Source organism: Amblyomma maculatum, chromosome 3 (genome assembly GCF_055883805.1).
Source record: "Amblyomma maculatum isolate TAMU_Amacu chromosome 3, ASM5588380v1, whole genome shotgun sequence".
Lineage (NCBI taxonomy): Eukaryota > Metazoa > Arthropoda > Arachnida > Ixodida > Ixodidae > Amblyomma > Amblyomma maculatum.
In genome coordinates, this window is record NC_139346.1 from 182,701,964 (window position 1) to 182,724,672 (window position 22,709).

The window sequence follows — 22,709 nt, forward strand, 5'->3', positions numbered from 1 at the left end:
ACCACAGCAGATTCAAGCTGAGTTCCAGGGTTTTCATATGTGGTGAACATCTCGAGTTGCTGCGGTTCAATAGGAACCAATACGAAATGAAAGTCAAAATGCGGAGCTGAACAATGCCAACGTACGGCATCTGAGGTCAGTTCGCAATTAATTGGGAACACAGACAGGGCTGCAATGCTTTAGGCTGTGTGTAACGTCGATACGCTGCTTAAATTCAGTTTGACTGCACGTGGCGTTTCCTTTACCACACAAGGAACGCTTTAAAGTCATAATCTCTAACGCTATTTAACCTGTGTAGTTTCTGCATATTTTATTTTACTGTTCAACACAGCAGGTTATATATACTATCAATAAACGATATTTCTTCTTTCTGTAAAACTCTGTGGACCCTTTCCCGGTGACGCTATCGCCCTCATCTCACAATAGACAGAGCATGCATCCCGGTGTACAAGCGAAATGCGCGTATTGTTATGAACTCTAATCTGTCTCCCACTTGTGACCATGATGGGGATGGCGAAAAGGCTGCGTAGCCTTCCAAGCTTCAGCAGCTCTTGTTATTCCTATAAACCTTACTACGCGCTGGTTAGTCATGCATAGATAGTCTCGTAGCCAATTCCGGTAACCAGAACGGCGAATAAAAGTGGTACCCTTGTAGAGGAAAACAAATATGCATTTGTCTAACCCTCCCTCTCATTTCATGCTACTCGACTACGATCCTCCTCGTGCCTCCTCCTTCCCCCTTCTTCCATTCACACACAGAAAGAGAGAGAAGCAAAGAAAGAAAGAAGCTGGTGGCCGCGTGCAAGATGTAATGATGGCAAAAAAGCGGGGTGGTGGTGGTGATTTGGTGGGGGAAAATGGGGGGATGAAGGAACATGGTACAACAGCAGCGCAGGGACGTTCCTGCGTTTCCTCGCACCTCGCGAGTGAGGAGACGGTAAACGCCGCAGGTACATACAACACAGAGCGGCAGCCAAAGACGATGGTGGCCGAGGAGGAAAAGAGGGGAAGAAGAAGAAGCGGCGGTTGTTACCGCATCCCGGGAGCCGGGCGCCGATTGCCGCAGAGGCCCGTTCCAAATGAATCGGTTCGACCCCGAAGCACACAGAAGAGGAGCTCCCAGCAGCGTTCAAGTGTAATCACACTCGACAGTCGGCAACGCCGAAGAGGCTGCCTCGAGAGAGATCGCAACGCTGGCTATGCAACGCGAAGGCCCAAGAAAGGGGCACTGTGCTGCTAGCTGCCGCGGAGGGGAACGGCGCGCGAAGGTTCGACTCTGCAACCTGCATGATAGTAGGAGCTGCGCGATGTTCCACGGTCACATCATTTATATGCATTAAGAATACAAACCATTAGGAAAAGAAACCAACTCAGAGAAAGGGGGGGGGGGGGGGGGAGAGAAGATGAGGGAAAGAGGTGGAAGCGCTACCATACCGTGAAAAACATATTCCCGATGTGCACATATGCCTTTCCTCTCGCCCGCGCGCTGAGGAATCGATATCCGGGCCAACCGAGGCATTCAATTAGACCCGAGCACAAAGTAAGCCTCGCGCGGCTCGGATGATACCGGCAGCAGCTCCTCCCGCTCGCGGGCGAAAACGGAGCTCTCTTCGGACGCGCCGAGCCGTACGGCAGCTGGGCGAAGGAACAATTTGTCTCTGCCAAGACGGCCTCTTCACGGCACAGCTCTCTCTCCCCTTCTCTCCGTGGCAGTTCGTCTATCGTTACCGCGTGTTGGCGGAAACTTGCATGTTTTATTCTTGAAGTTTTTCGCGCAAGATGATGCCGTAACTGGACGTCGGAAGCTTGATACTGCGGCGAAAATATGCGCGTGCGCGCGGTGAGGGGAAGAAAAGTATCTATCCTGACACGTCACAGCCTCTTGCGTTTCTACGGACGAATGAAATGTTTGGAATATAGTTTCTGTCACGTACGAACAGCGTGTTCACCTATATACGAGTGGCTTGCGTCGCTATTTAACACTGGGAGAATCTGCGTCGTGATAGGCATTCATATTTGGATTGCTAACAATGTCGCAGCTGGCGGGAGACAGGGGCAGGCGAAACAAAATTGCTGATGGTTTGGCTTGATTAAACCTAGTGTGTAACCGAAAACTTCATTACTAATGGGTACACATAGTTAAACTTTTTATTTACAGAAGAAGTCGGTCAAATTGACCAAGAAGGCTCGGAAGACGCCAAGAAGACGAGCAAGCAGGCGGGAAGCAAGAAGCATAGAGTTTCTAGAGTAAGCAACTCTACGGCAAGAAGATTCGGACGACGATAAGAAGAAAACAGAAGGAAGAGGAGCCGGGAAGCAAGAAGCACGGCCAGACTCAAGCGTCAATTCGTGCAATGGGGATTCGGAAGACAGAAGGCAGGAAGACGGGGCGGCGCATCTGTAGTTGTGGACTGCGCTCTGCACGGTGACCTTTGCTGTACATGGCGTAGTGCAGCGTTCTTTAAAATCGGAAACAGTGATTGTGCAACATACGCATGGGATACGAAACCAACCAGTCCACATGTGCCCACAAAGCATTTTGGAGCCCGGCAGTCTCGAAAATTCCTAACTGATTCGCAGCTATATATGTATACTCTCTCCGGCAACCTGTAGATATATCTCCATCCCGTCCTCTGCGTGTACAGATGGCGAGGAAATAAATCTTATCGCAGCTTTTGTTATCCGTTAACATTTGTCATGCTTCCTCACATAGCCCTCGTTGATAAATTTTTATGAAAGCAGGTCGTCATCATTTGAACGGCAGCCATATTGAAGAGAACGCCTACATACGACGAGGTAAAAGACGAGGCTTCAGTATAGGCGGCCTGCAATGAAGTTTGCTGTGGCTATCGCCGCGCCGTAATACATATCGTAGCGAGGAGAGCAAATACATTTGAGGCGGTTTCTTAGGGCATTTCGCGCCACCTCGTGCGCCCTAGCCGTTTAGACGTCAGTAAGTCGAAGCATCTACACACACAAAAACACACAGACCAACTTGAATAAAGGCACAGGTGGAGGGAGGGGGGCCTTCGCTTGAGTCACTGAGTTCACCTGCAGCTAGTTCTGTAGGTAGGGAGCCTTGATGCAAACGAGCTGGATGGATGGAACATAGGAGCGTCCCCTTTTAAACGGGGTGGCAGCAGTTGCTATCATGCTCATTTTCCTCCCTATACCTTAATTATTGTTTTAGATTGGTTAACTATGCCAGCATTCTATTTATTGAATTTTTGTATCTATATTACTAACATTATGTCACTTTTCTACTTTTAAGCCACCAATCTTTCAGTCGTTGTTTGCTAGCTTCCACCGCAGGTTTATTCACTCGGCCACTGGTATCTCTAAACCCCAGAGCTTCAGGAAACGTGACAGCGCCTGCATCGACTTCCGGATAGATACCATTACATTCGAGTATAATATGGTCAATTGTTTCAGTGGAGTTACCACATGCTGCACATGCGTCATCTTCATTGTTAAATTTCTTTTTGTAGCTGCGTGTTCTAAGGCACCCTGATCTAGCTTCAAAAAATAGGGCACTGCCTCTTGAGTTATCAAAGAAAGCTTCCTTCCTGATCTGCCTTTTCCACTTTCGGTATAATTCCACACTCTGTTTCTTTTCCATCGAATTTATCCAATTTTTACCTTCTATGTTTTTCACCTGTTGCTTAACACTCTCTATTTCTTCGCCCTTATGACCAGCATACTTATTGGTTAGTTTCCTCCATTGTGAGTCAACGCTTTTTAGGTATAGGTATTTGAATACTTTAGCTGCCCATCTGTTACTGTCCAATTTCCTCAGGCACTCCTCATATAATAATTTACTCTGAGTTTCCCGTACTTCGAAAGATGTCCAGCCCATATCTCCCAGTACCGCCTCATTTGTGGTTTTGCCGTGGACACCTAGTGCTAATCGTCCGACGGTTCTTTGATTTATTTGTAATGTCGACTGTACCACTGATTTTAGGCACAAAACCGCATTTCCGAAAGTAAGCCCGGGCACCATAATTCCTTTCCAAGTACCCCTTAAAACCTCATACCTGTTGAAGCCCCACAATGTCCTATGCTTCATTATCCCGGCATTTCTTCGCCCTTTTGCCTTAAGTGATTGCTTATGCTTTTCAATGTATGCCAATCCTTCAGGACAATTGCAGCGCCACCTATAGGCAGTGCAAAGTTCGCGCTTTTTTGTGTGTTCTCGTCCTCCCCTTCAGTTGTGTGTGAAAATTTTAGCAGCCCGTAAACTTTCCCCAACGTAATGCTGCGCAAGTTAGTCCTTGTACAACATTTACCTCGCTATAAAGCGTCAACCATGGAAACCCGGCTCCAAATGTTATTTTCGGATTGGAGACGGGCTAAAAATTTCAAACTGAGCAGTCGGCGAGCTGTTTTCTTTGCACTGACGGCGGAAAGCCGATATTTGAAAATACCACGGTTGACATGCAAGCGCGTAAAGATTAAGGGCTCTGTCGTACAACACCTAATGTAACGTAGTACATACTGTTATAAAGTATACCAAGGAGTATTATTTAGGAGCCAAAGAACACATGCAGAGTACGCCGAGTTCAGCCTCCTCGCATAACACAGGAAGAATGTGTCTTCAATAGGCCACGTCCCTGACTGAAGAGATGCCATCTTCACCCTTCCTTCACGGCGAGCCTTAGGTGTCCGTGCACTGAAAAGTGAGGCAGTTACTGGGTCCTCCATTTCTTCGCAAGCTTTAATTTCAGGAATCTTAGCGCCCTGTTCTTCGCGCAGGCTCTATGGACTAAACAGAAGAGGAGAGCAAACAGGAAAAGACCGAAACTTTCGAGATGCGCCGACGTAGAGAACGGGGGTTCCTTTATGCAATGAAAACATGTTACAAACCAAGCATACACCTCTACTGAAGCAGCACCCTGAGAACAAGAAGACCGTAATCGTGGCTGTTTCGACTATCAGTACGCAGCCTATATAGGTTATGACTGCTCTGACTGGGAGCAATCCAGGTTATATAATTCAACAGGCAGAGCTGGTCAGGGTTCGCCGGTGTCTACTTTTGAGTCAGGTACTCTCGAATTGCGGACAGCCCCGAAACTCAAAATCTGAGGGAGGTGTGGAGGAGTCTAATTATCGCTGCTAAGGACCTCTGGTAGCTTCAAGGTAGGAAAGTACCCCAGTGTACACTGCTCAAAAACAGACTCCATTGCGCAGCAACTTCTGGCCGATTCCATAGATGGCGACGCAAAGGAGAAAGATGTGCACACCATTAGAACTGCCGTCTACAACCTATATCCGAGTCATGATGCACTTGGGTGAGCGATTACGGCAAACAGTAACATGCTGCAGGCCATGAAAAGAGAAAGGGGGGGCCGACCTCTACGGCAAACGAAACTAGCAGCAGTGTGTCTGGATAAAATCGCATGAATGTTATCCAATGCGATACGTTACCGCCAAATCGGAAAGCAACGAATCATATTAACACAAAGCACAAGTAATACCGTGCAAACACAACCACGAAGATAGCGCTAATAAAACTCCTTCCGTCAGCCACACCAGAGAGAGCCCAAACATTCAGTATTTACTCGCCATAAAATAATTACATTTTACCAGTACCATTAGTTTCCCCTTACTCAATATATATACATGCGTTTGAAGGGCAGATCGTGCGCCAACCAGACAACTTATGCTGTTCGAAGTTAGCTTGCCGCTACGTGGAACCGTCCCAGCACAGAGAAAAAGGCCAACTAGCCTTAACACAGCCTCTCAAAATCAGAAGAAAAAAAAAAAAGCCATCCTGTGCACCGCACACACAGGGAATACAAGAAATAAAAGAATATTTTCCTATGACTCTGGTTGATCAAGGCATCCAGCGCGAATAAACTCTCAATCCAGTCGTCTTTGGAACTCAGTCGACAGAAGTTTTCATCGACATATGTGAGAGCACGTGCGGCCACAAAAAACTGTCACACAGGCGGAAACGAAGTGTAGCCGCGTTTCACAGCACTCACCTGTCGTCGTAGGCGAAGTCCGCCTCAAGCGTGTTCCAGTAGAGGAGGCAGGCCCATCCAGAGACGAGCGCCACAGCGCCGTAGTAGTCCATGTTGCTCAGTTTGCGACCGTGCCGCGACTGCTGAGCCTGGTGCGCCGCCGCCGGCTGCTGCTGCTGTTGCTGCTGGTGTCCTCCGCCAGGTAGCGCCGCCTCCCTCCGCGCATGCGCACGAAGCATGCCGCCGCTGCGGCCCGTCATGGATCGGCCAATGGGCGCCCCCCTCGGGCTGCGTACGAAAGAAGAGAGACGGCGCAGAGCATGAGCGCGTGCGTGCGTGCGCGCGGGTTTTTCGTTTTTGCTTTCTGGCGCGCCGCGGCAAGCCGGCAACGGCGTGCGCGGGCGCGCGCCAAGCACAAACCGCCACCGCCACGGCGGTAGTGGTGGCGGCGGCGGGGAAGTCGAAAATTGGCGCCCAAAGTAGGGCCTGTCTTTCCGGCGGCCTGACCAGCCTCGCAGGCGCCGCAGAAACGACGGTCCTTTCGGCGGCGGCAGCCCACACTGCCACTACTCCTCCTGGAAAGGCAAGCGAGCGACGGAAGGCCCGTTCGTAGAAAGCAGCGTTTTGTAGGCACCGGCGGAAGGGGGCGACTGAGGAGAAGAGGGGCGGTTGAAAAGAACGCGGGTGAAGGAACGGGGAAGATTGCCGGGGGACTTTCGACGCTCTGTTGCAACTCTACAGGGTGGCTGTACTACCGTTTTTGCGTTTCCCTCAAGGGTCGGGAGTGTTCTTTTGCCGGAATCCGCAGGAGTGCCGGTACGGAGGCGCTGGTTATGATAATTGCTCTTCTACGGGCGATAAAAGTATAAACAACTTAAGCTTGTGGCTCGCGTTCCCGTTCAGATGCTCACGCCTCATTGAAGTTTGCAAAAAGGGATGCAATGTCATGACAAGATGCCTAATTTTAAAAGATCCGTGTTGGTTTCGTGTCTATTTTGTATAGAATTAACTTGCCCAATGCTCTACTTCTCGTCTAACAGGCCTCCTGATCAGTCCCAGCTAGCAGCTAGGCAAGACACAGCAGGGAAAGGTGCCGTCAGCAAGTACCGCGATGCTTGCCAGGATATTAGTATCAGGAACCTGACTGCCAAGCCTGCTTCCGGGCCTAGGCGTAAGCAAAGACGAGGTGTCCCCCTAGAGTTAAGGAGAAAACTCCAATAATATAAAACAACGGCCAAGTTCCTCATGTGCCTTACTCCCCAGCTTCGAAATAAATTCGGGGAAAATCCTCAAAACACAGAAACTGTTCCAGTGCAGATGCCTAAACAGCGATATGAAGCAGAGAAAGTCAGTCAAATAAGAGAGAGAAAAAAGTACAAGAGAAAAGAATTCTGCGCACTGAGAACACTACATCAGCACGACGCTTACAAGCAGTCTGTAGTTTCTAAGATTTCTTGCCGCAAGCCTTCCAGATTAGGAAATCTATATCCTCGCAGAGAAGACACTAGATCCGAATCGGCGGAGTAGAAAGCGATGGAAGAAAGCAAGATGGGCTTTTTAAAGATTGTACAGCAATAAAAGAAGGCCTCCGGGCGAAAAAGAAGAGAAGAAGCCAGAACTCGTGGGCAGAGATCCCCGAAGAAGAAAGGCGGGCTAAAAGAGAGTATATGTGGGTTTGGGAAAGCAACGAAGCCTGGTATTTTGTCGGCCGGCGTCGTCGTCGGTCGGCTCGCTTCCCCGGGAGAGGAAACCGCAGACGGTCGCACTGGCGCCGGTGCCCCATTAGCCGAACGCCGCTGGCTGGCCCGCTGCTGCTACGACTCGACCGGCTTGGTCGTCGCCTCTCCGCGGCGAAAAAACACATGTCCACGGGGCGTGTACCTGCCTTCCTGCCCGGGGTCACGCGACAAACTTGTCGGGCTCCCTCAGCTAGCGCACCAACCGCGGTGTCTCAGCTCTCACGGCGTTCTGCTGTGAGCACTACGGAACCCAGATTCGAATGACGGATTACGAAAATGTTTCAATTTATTTTCAATGCAGCGAAGATTATTTCATTGCTCCTGTTCTTTCTCAATGCAAACTCGGATCATGCCGGGCTTTGGTGCGCGATTTAGTAAAGAATTCCATAGTTCGACGATTAGGGATTGAACCACAGCCGAAGAGTTACGGCAGTCTAGTTGACGAACGAGAGATGAGTTTATGGCCCAACAAGGCCAGAAACAAGAAGAGGGGGAAGGCAGATTCAAGGTATACGATGCTGCCACCGGATAGCAAGGCTCAATGAAGACTATCTGCAGGCACAGAACTTTGTGTGACGTCAGGATGACTCGTGCTCGACTCGTGCTCTGGAAGGCCGCGTAAGGAAGGCGTATGTGACTATGCTTCCGCAAATATTTGCTAATAATCGGACTAGCCGGAAATTTATGAATTCACACTGTTATCTGATAGACATTTTTACCTACAAGGAAACCGGAGAGAGGCTTCCCTCCTCCTTCTCAAATGTCATCTACCGTGAGCTTGTCCTTATTTGGAGACAATGGCAGTTGGGTATATTCTTGTGGATACATGGGAGCGAGATTTCAGTTGACTAAAAGGTCACATATAACTGTTTTCAATAATTCATCTAAACGTCTCTTTGTGGAATAACTGCCTTAAGAAATAATCCCAAGACTGATATATTCCAACTGTATGTGCACTTCGCAACAAACTTATGACCTCACAGGAGAAAAGTAAACGTAGTTTTCTTCTCCGAGACTTTCTGTGCGTTACGTGATGCCTTAGAGTTCAGTATTTGTATATGGCTGACCCGCTGCACGCTGAGTAAATTAGTTTTCAGTGAAGTCGGAAAGCACTACCCTTGAATGAAAACGTGGAATCGAATAAACTTTCATGGAAAACATTGCTGTTGACTATATGAATCAGGTTATTACGCGTAGTCACATGTTAGACACGCTAAGACAATGCAACACGATTCCCGATTCGCCTAGATCTGTTTGAGTCTGCATAACAGAGACGCGCGAAGCTAGGTGAACCTTCTGCCAAAAGACAGCTTAAAATGGAAGGTGGAGTAGCCCACAGGTTAGACGCTGGAGTGATTTTGACAGGTTTCAGCATGTAAACAACTCGGGGGAGGGGGGGGGGGGGCGGGTACGCAGGCAGGCAGAGGGGAAGTCTGAATCCCTCTAGCTACTAACTCGCACAAGTGTCAGCAAGGCTGGACCTAAAGGATTGGGGCGCTGCGAAGGCCGACTATAAGCTATTTACTGCACACTTTATGAGGTATATCTTGGTACTCAGTCGGCGTTGCCTGTTTCATACCTCATGTTCAGTTCGCAACACATGCATAATGATATGGCCAAATATCGAAACGCCATCGCTTTCGTCTTCCTCGTGAACTGTACCGAGCAGCTCCTAGCAGTACGCGGTCTACCACTCCAATAAGCGACGGTACACGTAAAAGCTATCCGCTCGAAAGCGCCATCCCATGCAGCGGGAAATGATGAAAACGTCAGTACAAGGACGTTATTATCGGCCTGCCACTTGAGCGGGTGCTGCACAAAACAGCACGGTCTCCAAGGCATGCCACAACACCACGAAGAATAAACTGTGTTTCCATGTCGAATTAATGCGCATGCCCGCAAGGAAAGATCAAAGCGAAGAGAACCACTGAACCAGAACTATTCGTGCTCGTATGCAATAACAGCAAGCAAAGAGGCAAGGAAAAAAAGCAGTGTCTGGGGGGGGGGGGGGGGGGGGGGGGTCGAAGAAAGAAGAAATCGCACGGGATATGCCGAATTACAGGGTTCCAAAATAAGCAGCGCACTCTGAAGAACTACAAAAAGAAAAAAGGAATGAGTAAAAGAAGGAAATAATGACTGAGAAGTACCGAAAGCAAAGCACATGGTTGTCGAAGGAAGAGCCAAGCGCACCGACAGGAAAAAAATAGAAGATTCGCAAACGCCTGCTCTCAAGAGATACGTGGTTGTTAAAAAGAGAACTATCTTCTCTACTCTCCGCCTCCCCCTTTCTCTCTGTCTTTCTTCTTCTTAGCATCCCGCCCTCAGAGCAACAATTGAGGAGTAAAGGCGAACAGGCCAACTCATGCACGCATTCTTCCGCGGGAAGTCGTAATTTTTTGTGAGCGCGGATCTGTAGCGCAAGCTGGCGGCGGCGAGCTTACCTCCCTATATTCTTCCCTCTCGGACCATCTCTCTCCAGTCACCCCTCTCCCCAGCCACCAGCTATGCAGACACTCGACTCGAGAGCGAAACGGAAAACGAGGTGGAAGAGGTTCTGGTGCTTGCTTTTGCCTCTAGTCTCTGTTTCTCCGCTCTTTCGAGCGCAGGCTTGGCCATCGCTGTCTATATATGCAAAACTAAAGAGAGAGAGAGAAAAAAAAAAGTTGCACAAGATGGGATGCGGCCGCAAACTTGCACTGCCTACTGTGCCAAACCGCACGCACGCACGCACGTACTTGCACACAAATGCATTAAGCACATTCTCAACAAAATGCAGCACTGTATTCGGACGTAAAGGCACAATGACACAATGAGAAATAAATTACAGGGTCTCTTAAGAGGGGAACGACGAAAGTCTACTCTTCCTCCTATCATTCATCTCTTTTTCTTGCCTCTTCTCTTTACCGCTATCGCTTTCCTTCTTTCTTTTGGCCTCTCAATTCAGCCATTACTAACATTTTTAGTCCTGTCTAATTAATTGTAGTCATTGCAAGTCGTGGTCGCACCTATTGCTAATTTGTATTCATTACAAGTCATTAGTAGTCACTTTAGTCATTATTACCCATTATTAAACATTTTAGTCATTTGTTATTAATGGTAGTCGTTACAAGTAGTCGTTAGACATATTGGTCATTAGTAGCCATTACAAGTCATTAGTAGGTCATTTTAGTCATTACTACTCATTAATAAGCATTTTTAAGCATCGGCGTTCTGTAATTGGTTTACAGCAAAGGAAAGGCGCGGTATCTGTCACTAGCGGAATCTCGCGGACAAATCTCGCCGACGCGAGATTTTCACCATTAACCGAGGAAGGTTTTCGCCTTAATACAGGCTCAGCTCAACCAAACAAGACCCATCAGGAACTTTTATTTGTGTGGTATCTTCAACAAGAATTACCGTGTGCGATAGAGGGGGACGTGGAATCGGACAAATTTATTGGCAGCATGCAGGTTACGCCTGTAGCGACGAACTTGATATCGCGCCTCGATACTGTACATACAGCCCGCTAAACTTTTGCCTTAGTTGAGGTTGTCGCCGTGGTTACTTCGTATATGAGCCCAGCTTTCCTGTGCGCGATCTTTCGCGGTCGCCTTCCTTCTACGCTACCGCGGTAATGCTATTGTAGGCCTGAACAGGCAACGGCCTAGAGAAACTATATACCAACTTCTTTATTTTGAAAAATCAAATTGGGCCATTTGAGAGGAATATTCTCTCCCCTGTTCTCAATTCAAAGAGCTGGAATTTGAGCCTTTCCTTATTTCCCCCTCACCTCCTTCTTCCTACCTTACTTTCTGTAGAAGCTAGCAACCCTCTCGCACCTCACTTCCGCCGTCTGAACCACACGCTCCCTCTCTCTTTCACTGCATACGCGCGCACGTTCTTCGCGCACGGCTATCAGGCACGTTCTTCGCTGGAAGGTGGGGGAACGGGGTTCTCTTCTGGCATCTTTGCCTCTTTGTATACGCTTTTCATTTGCCCCAAGCATGGTTGTTTTGCGTCCACAGTGGCAAAAAAAAAAAGAAATAAAACAAACGAAACAACCGCACATAAATATGGCGAGGAGACCGACACGGGGGTGAAAGGTGCAGGCATAACGCCTGGAAACGAAGTGCAGAAGAACCACACACAACACGGCAGACAAACAAAAGAAATAAGGGGGGTGATGAAATATCGACAGAAACAGAAAAAGAGTACGGCGCTAGGTACGCGGTGGCCTCGATGGACGTCCATGTGCGAGCGCGCGCGGGTTTAGGGTAGTCCGCGGAACTGAGGAAAAGATGCGCGGGAGAAGAAACGAAAAACCCGTAAATTAGGGGAGATACGAGCGTAAGGTATACAATTACGCGCGCGCCAAACAATGACTTAGAGGGAGGCAGAGGGAAAGTGACCTCCGCTATACTTCATTGCACTGCAGGCATGGGCGAGCGGCGCCAGCTCTTTGTGCGCCTCCGAGCGTTGTGCGCTCTCCTCCGGTTCCTTATTCTTATCCCCCCTCTCTCTCTTTCCCACTAGTTTTTTTTTTCTTTTTTTTCTTTTTTTTTTTTCTAGGCGGCGGCAACAACGCTCAGCATTTCCTCCAAGCGCAGTGTTTTTCGAGGTTTATTTCCACGGTGGCGGCGACGCCGCCCTGTCCCCTCTGCCTTGTCCTCGCTTCCTTTCCTCCAGTTTCCAACAGCCATGCCCGGGGCTTTCACCGCTGGCTGCGCTTACACGCGCTATTATTTTCTCGGCTGAGTCTCGAGATTACTGGCTACCGGAGCTGCTCGCTTCGACACTGATGCCGCATGACTATCGGTTCTCAGGAGGCTCTTCGGAGTAACTACTACACAGTTCTTGTTAAAGCATAAAGCGGGCCTACCGAGCCGGAAACAGTACCAAATTATATTCTTTTCTTTTTTCCTTAACTCTCCAGGGTAAGCAGGAGGGCGATGGCCGTATATCTATAGGAAAAGTTCGTTACCCCCTTTCTCTTGCGTTGTCTCATCAACAGCTTTTCCCGCTGCATTTTTTTTTCTGCGTTTTCATTGCCAGCTTTTTTTCTAATATATTTCTTTCGATTTGTTCCTCTTTTCACATACACCTGCATGGCCCCCAGTCAAAGGTGTCGCGTTGCAAAGCTTATCCCTTTGAGTTTTCAAAAAGTCTTGCCGATGCCCGATCATTCCTTGCTACCTGGCCCAGCCTTACTGTATTTTCTTTGCAGTGCATGAAGGTTTCACGGACTGCGGTGCCGACCCACGCATCGGCCGACCGCTTTGAGATCACTGTACGGAGACGCCGCACCAGATGGAACACTACACAGATACGGAACACTGTAATAATTATTCACTGATAGGTCATTGAATAATTAACTGACCTATCAATGAATTATTCACTGACCGAACAAGAACAATTGAAATATACAACACAACAGCACACAACTATTACCACAACTCCAATAAAACGATGGTAATCAAGGAAAGGCAACGCATCAATAATTGGAGCCAGTACGGTTGAAAGTCACTGTCTTTGCTCGTCATAAACGCCGTAATTCTTCTTGTCTATCGTGAGGATGATAGTAGCGATGATGTAATTAGCGATAAAGGTAATGATGGTAGTAGCGATGACAATAACGATTCATTTAGTTGTTAATGATGATAGTAGCGATAGTGCTGATGACCAGCTTTGTGCAGCTCCGCCCCCTGCAAACGGGGTGCAGGCCCTTGTCAAGCTCCTTTGTAGGCTTTTTGCTTGCCCCCCTCAATATCACACCTGTGCACAGGATGCTGGGGCTGAAATAAATTTGACTTTGAGGATAGAAGCCAGGATATGACGATGCAGTTGGTGAAAACAGTCCTGCAAAGTGGCATTCGCTTTCGTGTTTTGTATTTTTGTCTTTTCAGCGAAGCATATTTAGGAAGGGTGCCGATGTGTACTGAATGGATCCTTCTAAGCCTTCCTTCTTCAGGGAAAGGCGGCACCACGATCAAGAACTTGTACACGTTTCTGCTGGTCGAAGGATTCGAGCCCAGTACTTGGAGTAATTAATACAATGTGCAGGAGCTTCTTGCCCCAGCATGTGGAGGGAACAGTGGAGCAAACGGGCAGGAACGTTCTGAAATAGTTTTAGCTTGCAAGCAAGGTAATAGGGCAGCAATAGGGTGTGACTTGTGTAAAGGTAAAGGAAATATTAAGAAATAAAACTTTACTTTTGCTGCTCCTTTCATTAAACATGTATCCAAAATAACTAGCTTCTTTGAATATACATTCACTTGAGACCCATCGAACGGCACTAAAACGATTTCACAACACTGAATAAAACTATAAATTATGAAGTTGGCAGATATTTTGGGCGCTCATGCGGGTGTCGGTGGCAGAGGACGGCCAGCTAGGTCACAGATGTGCGCTACAAATAATCACTACCTATACAGAAGCTACTGACTGTATTACAAAATGCTGCGGCCTCTTTCTTGCAGCTTACAACAAACTAAAACTGGAAAACACGGCCAGTCAAGGGAAGTTTTTGTGTGGTTATCTCCGGGCATATTGCGAAATGTGCACCGAAGTCGCCAGCGACCTTTCCTGCATCCGGAGGCAGCCATGGAACAGGAGCAGCAGCAGCAGTATACTGTCGCTCAAAGTGAAATTGTAAGAGCCGTTTGTGGCGTTGAACGAGGGCAGTGGATCACAATTAGATCTCATTTTATGGCCCTGCGAGCCTTTACATGTAGAGTACAGGCAGCCGCCTGCGCAGTCGTATAATCCTCGCTTTGCCCCATTGCAAGAATAAAACAGAGTATAAGGCGCACAAAAAAGAGTAAACACATCGTCGAGATGGGTGAATAGGTGGCGCTACGCGTGGGACAAGATAGCGGAGGGTGAAATCACGCACTGCGAATAGTACTGGCGGGGGCACGGGACTTGGAGAAGGAATAAGAAACACATCCTGAACTGGGAAATAAAGAAAGCAGACTGTGGCGCCCATCCGATCCTCGATCTCCTTTTATGGGGGTCTCGGGAACAACCACAATTTGCGGGACTCCGGAGAGCTGCGGCAGCGGTCGCAGCAGCATATTTAAGGAGAGCAGCTCGGCTTGAGACGACGTCGTAAATGAAAGAAGAAAATAGAATAGAAACGTGCTCCGTGGCGAGAAACAAACACAACCAGGGCGCGGCCCCCCTCAACCTTACTCACATCGGAATAAGAAGAAAACTCGGTCAAACGACGTCGTAAAAGCAGACCGCCTGACTGTTAAGGGCCTCGGTATGGAACCTCTTCGTTCGTATACACGCACACATGCACATGCAAGCGCTGGTTCATGGTTGTTTGACTTTGTTGTTGTTTGCATTGCTCTTCGCGGAGTACGCGCGACAAGGGGAGAGGTACAGCATGCATGTCTGCTTTAACTGCGGCACGCTGGCTATACACATATGTGGCACGCATATGTGTGGCGAATACTTGCGAGCACAGAAGACAAAAGCTGGGCGTGTAGAGATGAAGACGGTAGCCGGCTTGCTGGCGCAAGCGAATCGGGCTGTACTGCAGTAGCGAGGCTTATAGACCACTAATGCACTTGGGTACACTTTGCAGGCTCGCACTGGCTAGGGCAGCTCACACAATTATTTCTGAAAATCTTGTTACGCAAAATTATACGCGTTTCAATTCGAGCTGGACACGCCACGATGGCCTGTAGTTTGCGACGACGTTTTTGAAGGCTATTTGGTGCATTGCTGGACCTGGTTTTTAGCGCTGAAAAACAGCAGAGGAAGGAACGAAGTCAACCGGGCAGAGCGCTAGCAACTCAGATTTTTATTGACAGATCGCTTGTCACACCCCACATAAATAACGTCTCTTTAGTTCGTCTGTGAGGGCAATCAGGCGTGATTAGGACATTTGCGAATTAAGTACGCTAGTATTTCGGTTTTTACTTCAGTTACGGTTTCAGTTCAAGGCTCAGCTTTCAAGTCTGGGAGTGATAAACTTTACTAATGACCGCAGATTAGGCAGTCAACATATCATTCGCCTGGTCGAGCAAATCCAGCTGTGGCGACGACGGCATGCACTCCATGAAGTGGTGAAGGAAAGAGGCTCTGGAGACTAAACTGGTCAACAGGGCAGGAGAAGAGGCAGCGCTCTAGATTTGCACATAGGGTACGACAGTTGGAACCGAAAGACTGCGAACGAAAAATAATTAACTGAGGTTTAGCTTGTGGTTAAACCTGCAGTTATGCGAGAGCTATTTGCATGGCTACGCGGCTTGAAAGTAAAGACATGGCTTTTGCACATAGTAGTTTACTCTATGGTTTCAGCTTTATTTATGCCATAGGGGGCACTTTTGACCACTAAAGTGCAATGAGGCGAAGGTCTCTATCGCACGGTGGTCCGGAGCCCTCCACTACGGCACCTCTTTTTATCTGTTTTCACTCCCACCTTCGCGATGAAGCGATAGCGTATACGCTACCAGCTAACATAAAAAGCCCCCTTTAACCGAGCCGTATGAACGTACCTGCGTGGCTTAGGGTTTTGCAAGGGTTTTGGTAGGCTCATTGTGATATCATCCTCCCATATGAAAGGAGAGGCCCGAGTTGGCAGCTCTTGCCAAACGTAATGTCAGGAAGCCCTACGTCCAATTAATGATCGGCCATGTCAGCTGCCAGCTACCGCTTCATGCACACGACTACTATTTCTTCTTTCTTCGCTCTTCGGACAGGCACGGTGAAATGGCGAGACTGTGACCAATGTAGCTCTCGTTACAAAACAAAAAAGAAAGGTCAAGCAGGCGTCAGACAATGATCTGTGAAATCTCTGAGTTATGTTCGTTAGCGCCTATAACGAACATAAAAGGGGCATTGGAATAGCAGTGCGTTCTGCGGTTCACTGCGCATGCACTGGATAGATCAAGACGACAACATGCGAACTTGGGAGGCCCTTCTGCGGTGCTTGCATCTCTAGTCCCAGCACAAACTCGTCGGAATGATGACGCCGAGGAACAAGACATCCCAGCCAGCATCTAAGACGGTGCTGCCCCCTGGCATTCTTGGCTTGTGGACGGGGGTGTTGGGACGCCCACCATTTCTGTTGGAACATAAAAGATTGTTCTCTCTCTCTTATCTGTTAGCGCCGCCGCAGGTTTGGAGCCCATCGCGACCGCAAACTGTTTGCTTAATTTAGCTTCAGCTAGTGCCTGTCATCATAGATCAAGGACCAGAAAAAAACACCGCCGAAATTGGTGAGCGCGGGCTTAGCGCACTAAAACATCAGTGACCTCTGCGACATCACCACGAGCTAATTATAATTACCCCAATTGATTTAAGCTAATGCGAAGCCCTCTGCCATTGGGACGTCACTCATGGCACTGGTATGAATGCTTGTTCTTGAATGAAGGGGACTGCCGGCGAAAGCATATCGCACTTTCCATGCACTTCAAACGTTATTGCGTAAAAATATGAATCACGTAAGTTCGTTTTAGTACAGTACAGAGGGAAAGATTGAAGATGGCGGTTATCACTTATCAGTCCGTACATTCAGCGTCACAGAAACGACGGGCGCACCTTATAGAGAAGATGACACAGAAAAATAAGTACTGCTACTCGAAGGCTCTAGAAATGGTTTTAAACTAAAGTGAGAGTCAGTATACTATATATATATATATATATATATACCACAGCATATCGACCCGTGCATATACGTAATCAACTGAGGCTTCAAATTTGGTTCAATGAGCTTCTTTTGAGTGGGGGCACTTCAATGTGTATAGAGCAATAAAAAAAAAAAAAAAATGAACATGTGATACAGGTCGAAACTGCGAGCGCATATCTCAAGTAAAAAAAAAAAGAAAAAGAAAACGTTATTAAAAAGAACCCGCGAAAGGAAGCGCGCCATATGACATCCTGCAAGCGCGAAGTATTTATCCCGCAAAAAAAAAAAAAAAAAAAAAAAAAAAAAAACAAAAAAAAAAGAAAAATCGCATATGTTCTTGCTACTTGTATAATTTCAGGCCCTGCATGCATAAAGAGAAAGGGAACGCAATGGTCTTGCAATAAGACTTAATTCAAGGCCGGAGTACAAGTGGAAGAAAATCCCTGCGCGCCCTGTACATGCATACATTAGACATACCAAGAAACCGGGGAAAGTGGAAGACGTCGGGCGGAAAGAAAAACGAATGAAGAAGACGCAGTTTTGACGTGTTGCACTTTTTTTATTCTTCCTTTTTTTTTTTCTCCGCTTTCTCCCGAAAACGCACGGAAAACCCGCAGAATCGGGATGGCTGAATGTATGGGAACGTGAAGAAAGCTGCTGCACTTCCCTCTTTCCATCCACTCCTCTATCTCCTCTTCTGTGCCTTCCATCGAAGAAGGCCACTGTCTCGGGTAAAAGCTGGCGCACGTTTTAAGAGTACCGGGTTTAGAAACGAAAGCCAAAGGAGAGTGACGAGAAGAAAGAAACCACACACAAATGCACTCACGTACAAAAAAGAGGATGAAAGGGATAAAATGAGGGACGCAGGGCATAAGAAACACGGGCCAAGAGCAAACTGCGGAATGAAGGTCAAAGCGGAAAGGAAGACAGGCTTGGCCTTTGAAAATGTTTCCGAATTAAAAGGAGGACTGCCTTTCTTTGAACCTCCTTGGTGATTTTGCTCCTCGTGTTCCTTTTTCTTATTCCCATTTCTTACGCTTTTTTTTTCTGCCCCCTTTCCTCAGCTGCTGAGGCATTCCCTCTCCGTGAAGCGCCAGCGGTTGCGAAGGGTCCAGGGGAAAGGAAGAAAAAAAAAAGAACTGGTAAAGTGGGCGATGCGATTCCCAATTCAAAAGGAGCCGATCGACTGTGTTCTCCCCATTTCCCTTTTCCCCGTGTAAAGCTGAGCGTCCGCAGTGTGCGCGCTGGCTGTTGTGTGCGCGCTCTGCAGAGCAAACAAACTCGATGGATGCGCTTCACGAGAGATGCAATGGCGCGACCGTGTTTGGGGATCATCGCAATTTTTTCCGAGGCCGCTGTGGGTAAAAAAAGGACACTCTTTCGTTCTTTGTTCCTGAGCTTCCCCTTATTCTCGAAAATTTTCGCACATGGTTTTCTGGAACGATTTCCTTCTGCCGTATTTGTTGATCCTAAAGAGATACGTAGTGTCACTTGCAAAAACGCTGTTATATCCAAGTGAAACATCGGAGCAGCAGGTGCGGCGCAGCGGGTTAGGAGGATGGGGACAACTCTTTCGAGCCAGCAGCAGCCAATGGGAGGAAAGTGTGTCACACCAGCTGCAGGCCAATTGGAGGAGAGTGAGCCAAATAAATTGCAGCCAATGGGAGGAGAGTGAGTGCCATCAACTGCAGCCAGTGAGAGGAGTCGAAGTCACATCAGCTGCAGCCAATGAAAGGGAGGAGCGTGGCGTTAGCTGCACCCGGTAGGGAGAGAGGGCCTGTCGGGTACCAGTATCTCAAAGCTGAACAAAGCGTAACCAAGACAACAAAACTAAACAAAACTAAAGCACTGTTTATCACTGAGTATTCGAAATCGGATAATTTTTGCATTCCCTTTCAGCCAAAAAAAAAAAGGTTGAGTTATATGATTTCCCAGTTCCTCAGGCGTATGTTTCTTGTCTAATCGCCGTCTTTGTGTAAACACACACACACACACACACACACACACACACACACACACACACACACACACACACACACACACACACACACACACACACACACACACACACACACACACACACACACACACACACACACACACACACACACACACACACACACACACACACACACACACACACACACACACACACACACACACACACACACACACACACACACACACACACACACACACACACACACACACACACACACACACACACATTTCCTATCGTAGCCTCTTGTCTCTTGTCCCACAGATGCTTTCACCCTTCATCGCACGGGAGCCATAACCACGACTGGCTGGAGTCCCCATGAAAGCGGTGCCCTTTCCAACCCGAATTAGGCCTGCAGGGCGATCGCATATCTCAAGAACCACCGCAGGTCCTGCGTAAAGGCAGACGGCGTCGGTCGCAGTTTTTACCCGAAGCCACCATCTCTTTCACCATGCCTCTGTAACCCGCTTCGCCACATGAAACATGACCGAAAAGAAAAGAAAAGCAGCGCAGTGATCAAAGAAGGATGTGGGGTAGATAAAATGAGGAGCAGGGCCCGATATGTATATAGAGAGAGGAGAAGGAACAGGAAGGGGAGCGTCATGTCGAGAGATTAGGCCAAGATTAACGATGTGGCGTATCCCTAATCCGTTGCGGCGGGGTCTGACCGCGTTGAAAGCGCTAAGCAGGGATAGGGGGAAGGCAGGGGTTGGACAAGGGGGCGGCGTTCTCCGGTAGCAGAGCATGGCAGCAGCCGGCGCTCAACGCTCACAGCAGGCGGCGGCGTTCGAACGGTGCTGGTATATAGCATGCGTCGACGCAGCAAGCAACGGTCTCTCTCGGCCCATGCCCTTCACCCGCAGTTTCTTCCGGCCTTTGGCTTTGTTTGCTCAGGGAAGGGCTAGGCTGAAGAAGGAGGATGAGGAGGAAGGTGAAGAAGGGGAAGAAGCCAAGTACTTCATCAGTGCGCGTGCGGGCTCGCGTGGACGAGCGTAAGCGTGAACGCCCGGCGGCGACGGCGGTTAATTGCCGAGCGCTATTAATTAGAGCCGCGCGGCAGCGGGGCGGCCTCGGGAGCGACTCATGTGCAAGAGGAGCCACGAAGGGTGGGAAGAAGGGGCAGGAAATGGTCACGAGTTGGTCACGTGACGGCCACGAGCCAATGGCTTCGAGCACTCCATTGCGTTTACACTTCTCATCGGATAACGGCGCCACGTTTATTTGTATAGAGTCACCGAGTGGAATGCGGGGGAAAGACTATAAAACGCAGGAGAATATGTAAGTAAAAAAAATAAGTACAGGAAAAGAAGCTTGAAAGTGGGTAGAGGGTCTTCATGCGTGCGAGATATATCGGGTTACGAGGAGACCCGGAAATGTTGTGATTAGCGCCGCTGATGGAAAGGACTTGGAAGCAGGGAGGGCGGGGGAGGGGGAAGAAGTGGGGAGTACACTCTTCGCCCAACGCGTCGAGCTGGAGAGCAAATGTGGCGATATAAGCGAATCACGATTCAATTTGTCGCCGCTCGAGTGGACGACCTGAAAACTGTCTCGAAATGGAAGAGTGCGCTGGGTGCGTCGTACGTCCTTACGTACACTATAAGAGAGAGCAAATCAGAAGGCAAACGTCGTGTGATTAACCGTGCGGCCACGTATATACGTGTCATGGTTAAGAAGAGCCAGGGGCCTTACTACGCATGGAAAGGGAAGTGATGTGAGAGCGACGCAGATATATTACATTCTGCAAATTTTCGTTAATCGCCAATAACCTTCACTCGCGATGGCCTGTAACCTTTTCATTAACGGATAAAGCGAAACATCTGTATGGCCTTCCGGCGAAAGTTTTGGCCACCTTTCTGTATAACGTCCTTAGCAGTCGCTGCTCTTCCGCCGACCTACTAATAGGGAGTTTTAGCACAGCATTATTGAATGCCTCTCTCCTCATCCCACATGAAGTGCTCTGCGCAGACATCATTGGTAAATAAAAGAAATAACACCTGATTGCCGCAAGAGGGGTGCCGCGGATCAATTACCCGTACCTCTTTTCATTTCGCGATTCCGAAGCGTATGATCCAGCAGCCTGCCGTTTCTTCCTACCCGTAGGGCCCAATATGCTGCGTACTCAAGCTTGAGCCGAGCGTGACGCTATTGGCCCACACTGAGCAAGCGCTCGATCACGTCGGCGGAGTAACACGGTTACCGAGAAAACATGAAACAAAAGTTTGGCGATGCGAGTATACGCGTGCAGGGCGCAGTAAAAACCGCGGAGAATACGAGAAAGAGACGGCAAAAGAAGCGAAACGAAGCAAAGCAATATAAAAAAGCCTCGCTGTACACGCACGTAGGCGTTTTGGCATCCGGCGTCGGAGGCATTAAAAACCTACAGCTCGAGGCCTCCATCGCGCTCTCTTTACCTTCCCGATGGCCTCGATGGCTCCCTCTAACGACCGACTGCAAAGAGAAGGGTGAAAGGCGAGGAAGGAGGAGAGGGAGGGGATAAACGGGAGGAGATGGGGATTTGGTACATCAGCTGCCTGGGGTCGACGTGCAAATATCGCGCAGATGCATGGTATAGGAACAAGTGGCCCTTGGAAGCAGTAAAAAAGAAACTTACAAGGAATACACGGGAGAAGACCAATAAAAAAAAAAAACTTTCGACTGTAAAGCTTTAGCGAGCGCCGCCGATGGAAGCATGAACCCATAACATAACGAAGGAGTATAACATCCATGCATGGGGCACGAACTAAGCCAGAAAGGAAAGAAAAATGAAAACACCGTTCCGCCATAGAAGGGGGAGCGACTGACTCCTGTATTTTACGGCTTGTTTTGCCCGATCCGTTTATTTTAGAGAGACGCCGCCCAGGGCCTGTTTGTTTATTCGCCTTTGGCGCGACGGCCCGTTTCACAACATTCCTCGTTCACGTTGCTGCTGGCGTGCGAAGAGCGAGCGCTCACTCGCATCCCCACGGGTTGGCTCGCATTTTCCTCTAGCGATGCCCTCGCATCATGGCTCGTAAAGATGTTGGAGATCCGGGCGCGGAACATCTTGAGATAGATACCACACAGGGTGCGCCACGTATAGCGACGATTCAGCTCTTATTAAGGAGAGGGCGCGATCTTCGAATTCTCCTCTGGCAATTGCACGCACGTTGGAAGCTGTTTTGTATCATGTGTTCGTGGCTATATATTTGTAATACTGTAAAATTACAACCCATTTCGGAACGAAGCGACGATTTGGGTCAGGACATTTTCCCAAGCATTTTACCCCACGAAAGGCGAGCACTAGCCAGGGAAAAGCTTGTATACTCATTGGAATACCGGTGGACATCAGCTTGTTCGAACCCCAGCGCCTACTGCACGTGAGGCGCATGATCAGTGAGTCTCTCACCACG

At 48.6% G+C, this 22,709-nt stretch overlaps 1 protein-coding gene across 2 annotated transcripts in view; it reads right to left on the reverse strand.

Moving 5' to 3' along the window:
• The window catches only part of Tmtc2 (Transmembrane O-mannosyltransferase targeting cadherins 2), a 346,345-nt gene that overhangs the window by 186,191 nt on the left and 137,445 nt on the right, over positions 1-22,709 (reverse strand). For both annotated transcript variants that reach the window (XM_084598892.1, XM_084598891.1), the window contains exon 2: positions 5,985-6,251. In XM_084598892.1, coding sequence (XP_084455018.1) covers positions 5,985-6,223 — 239 coding nt within the window. In that variant the 5' untranslated portion in view covers positions 6,224-6,251. The remainder of the gene's footprint in view (positions 1-5,984; positions 6,252-22,709) is intronic.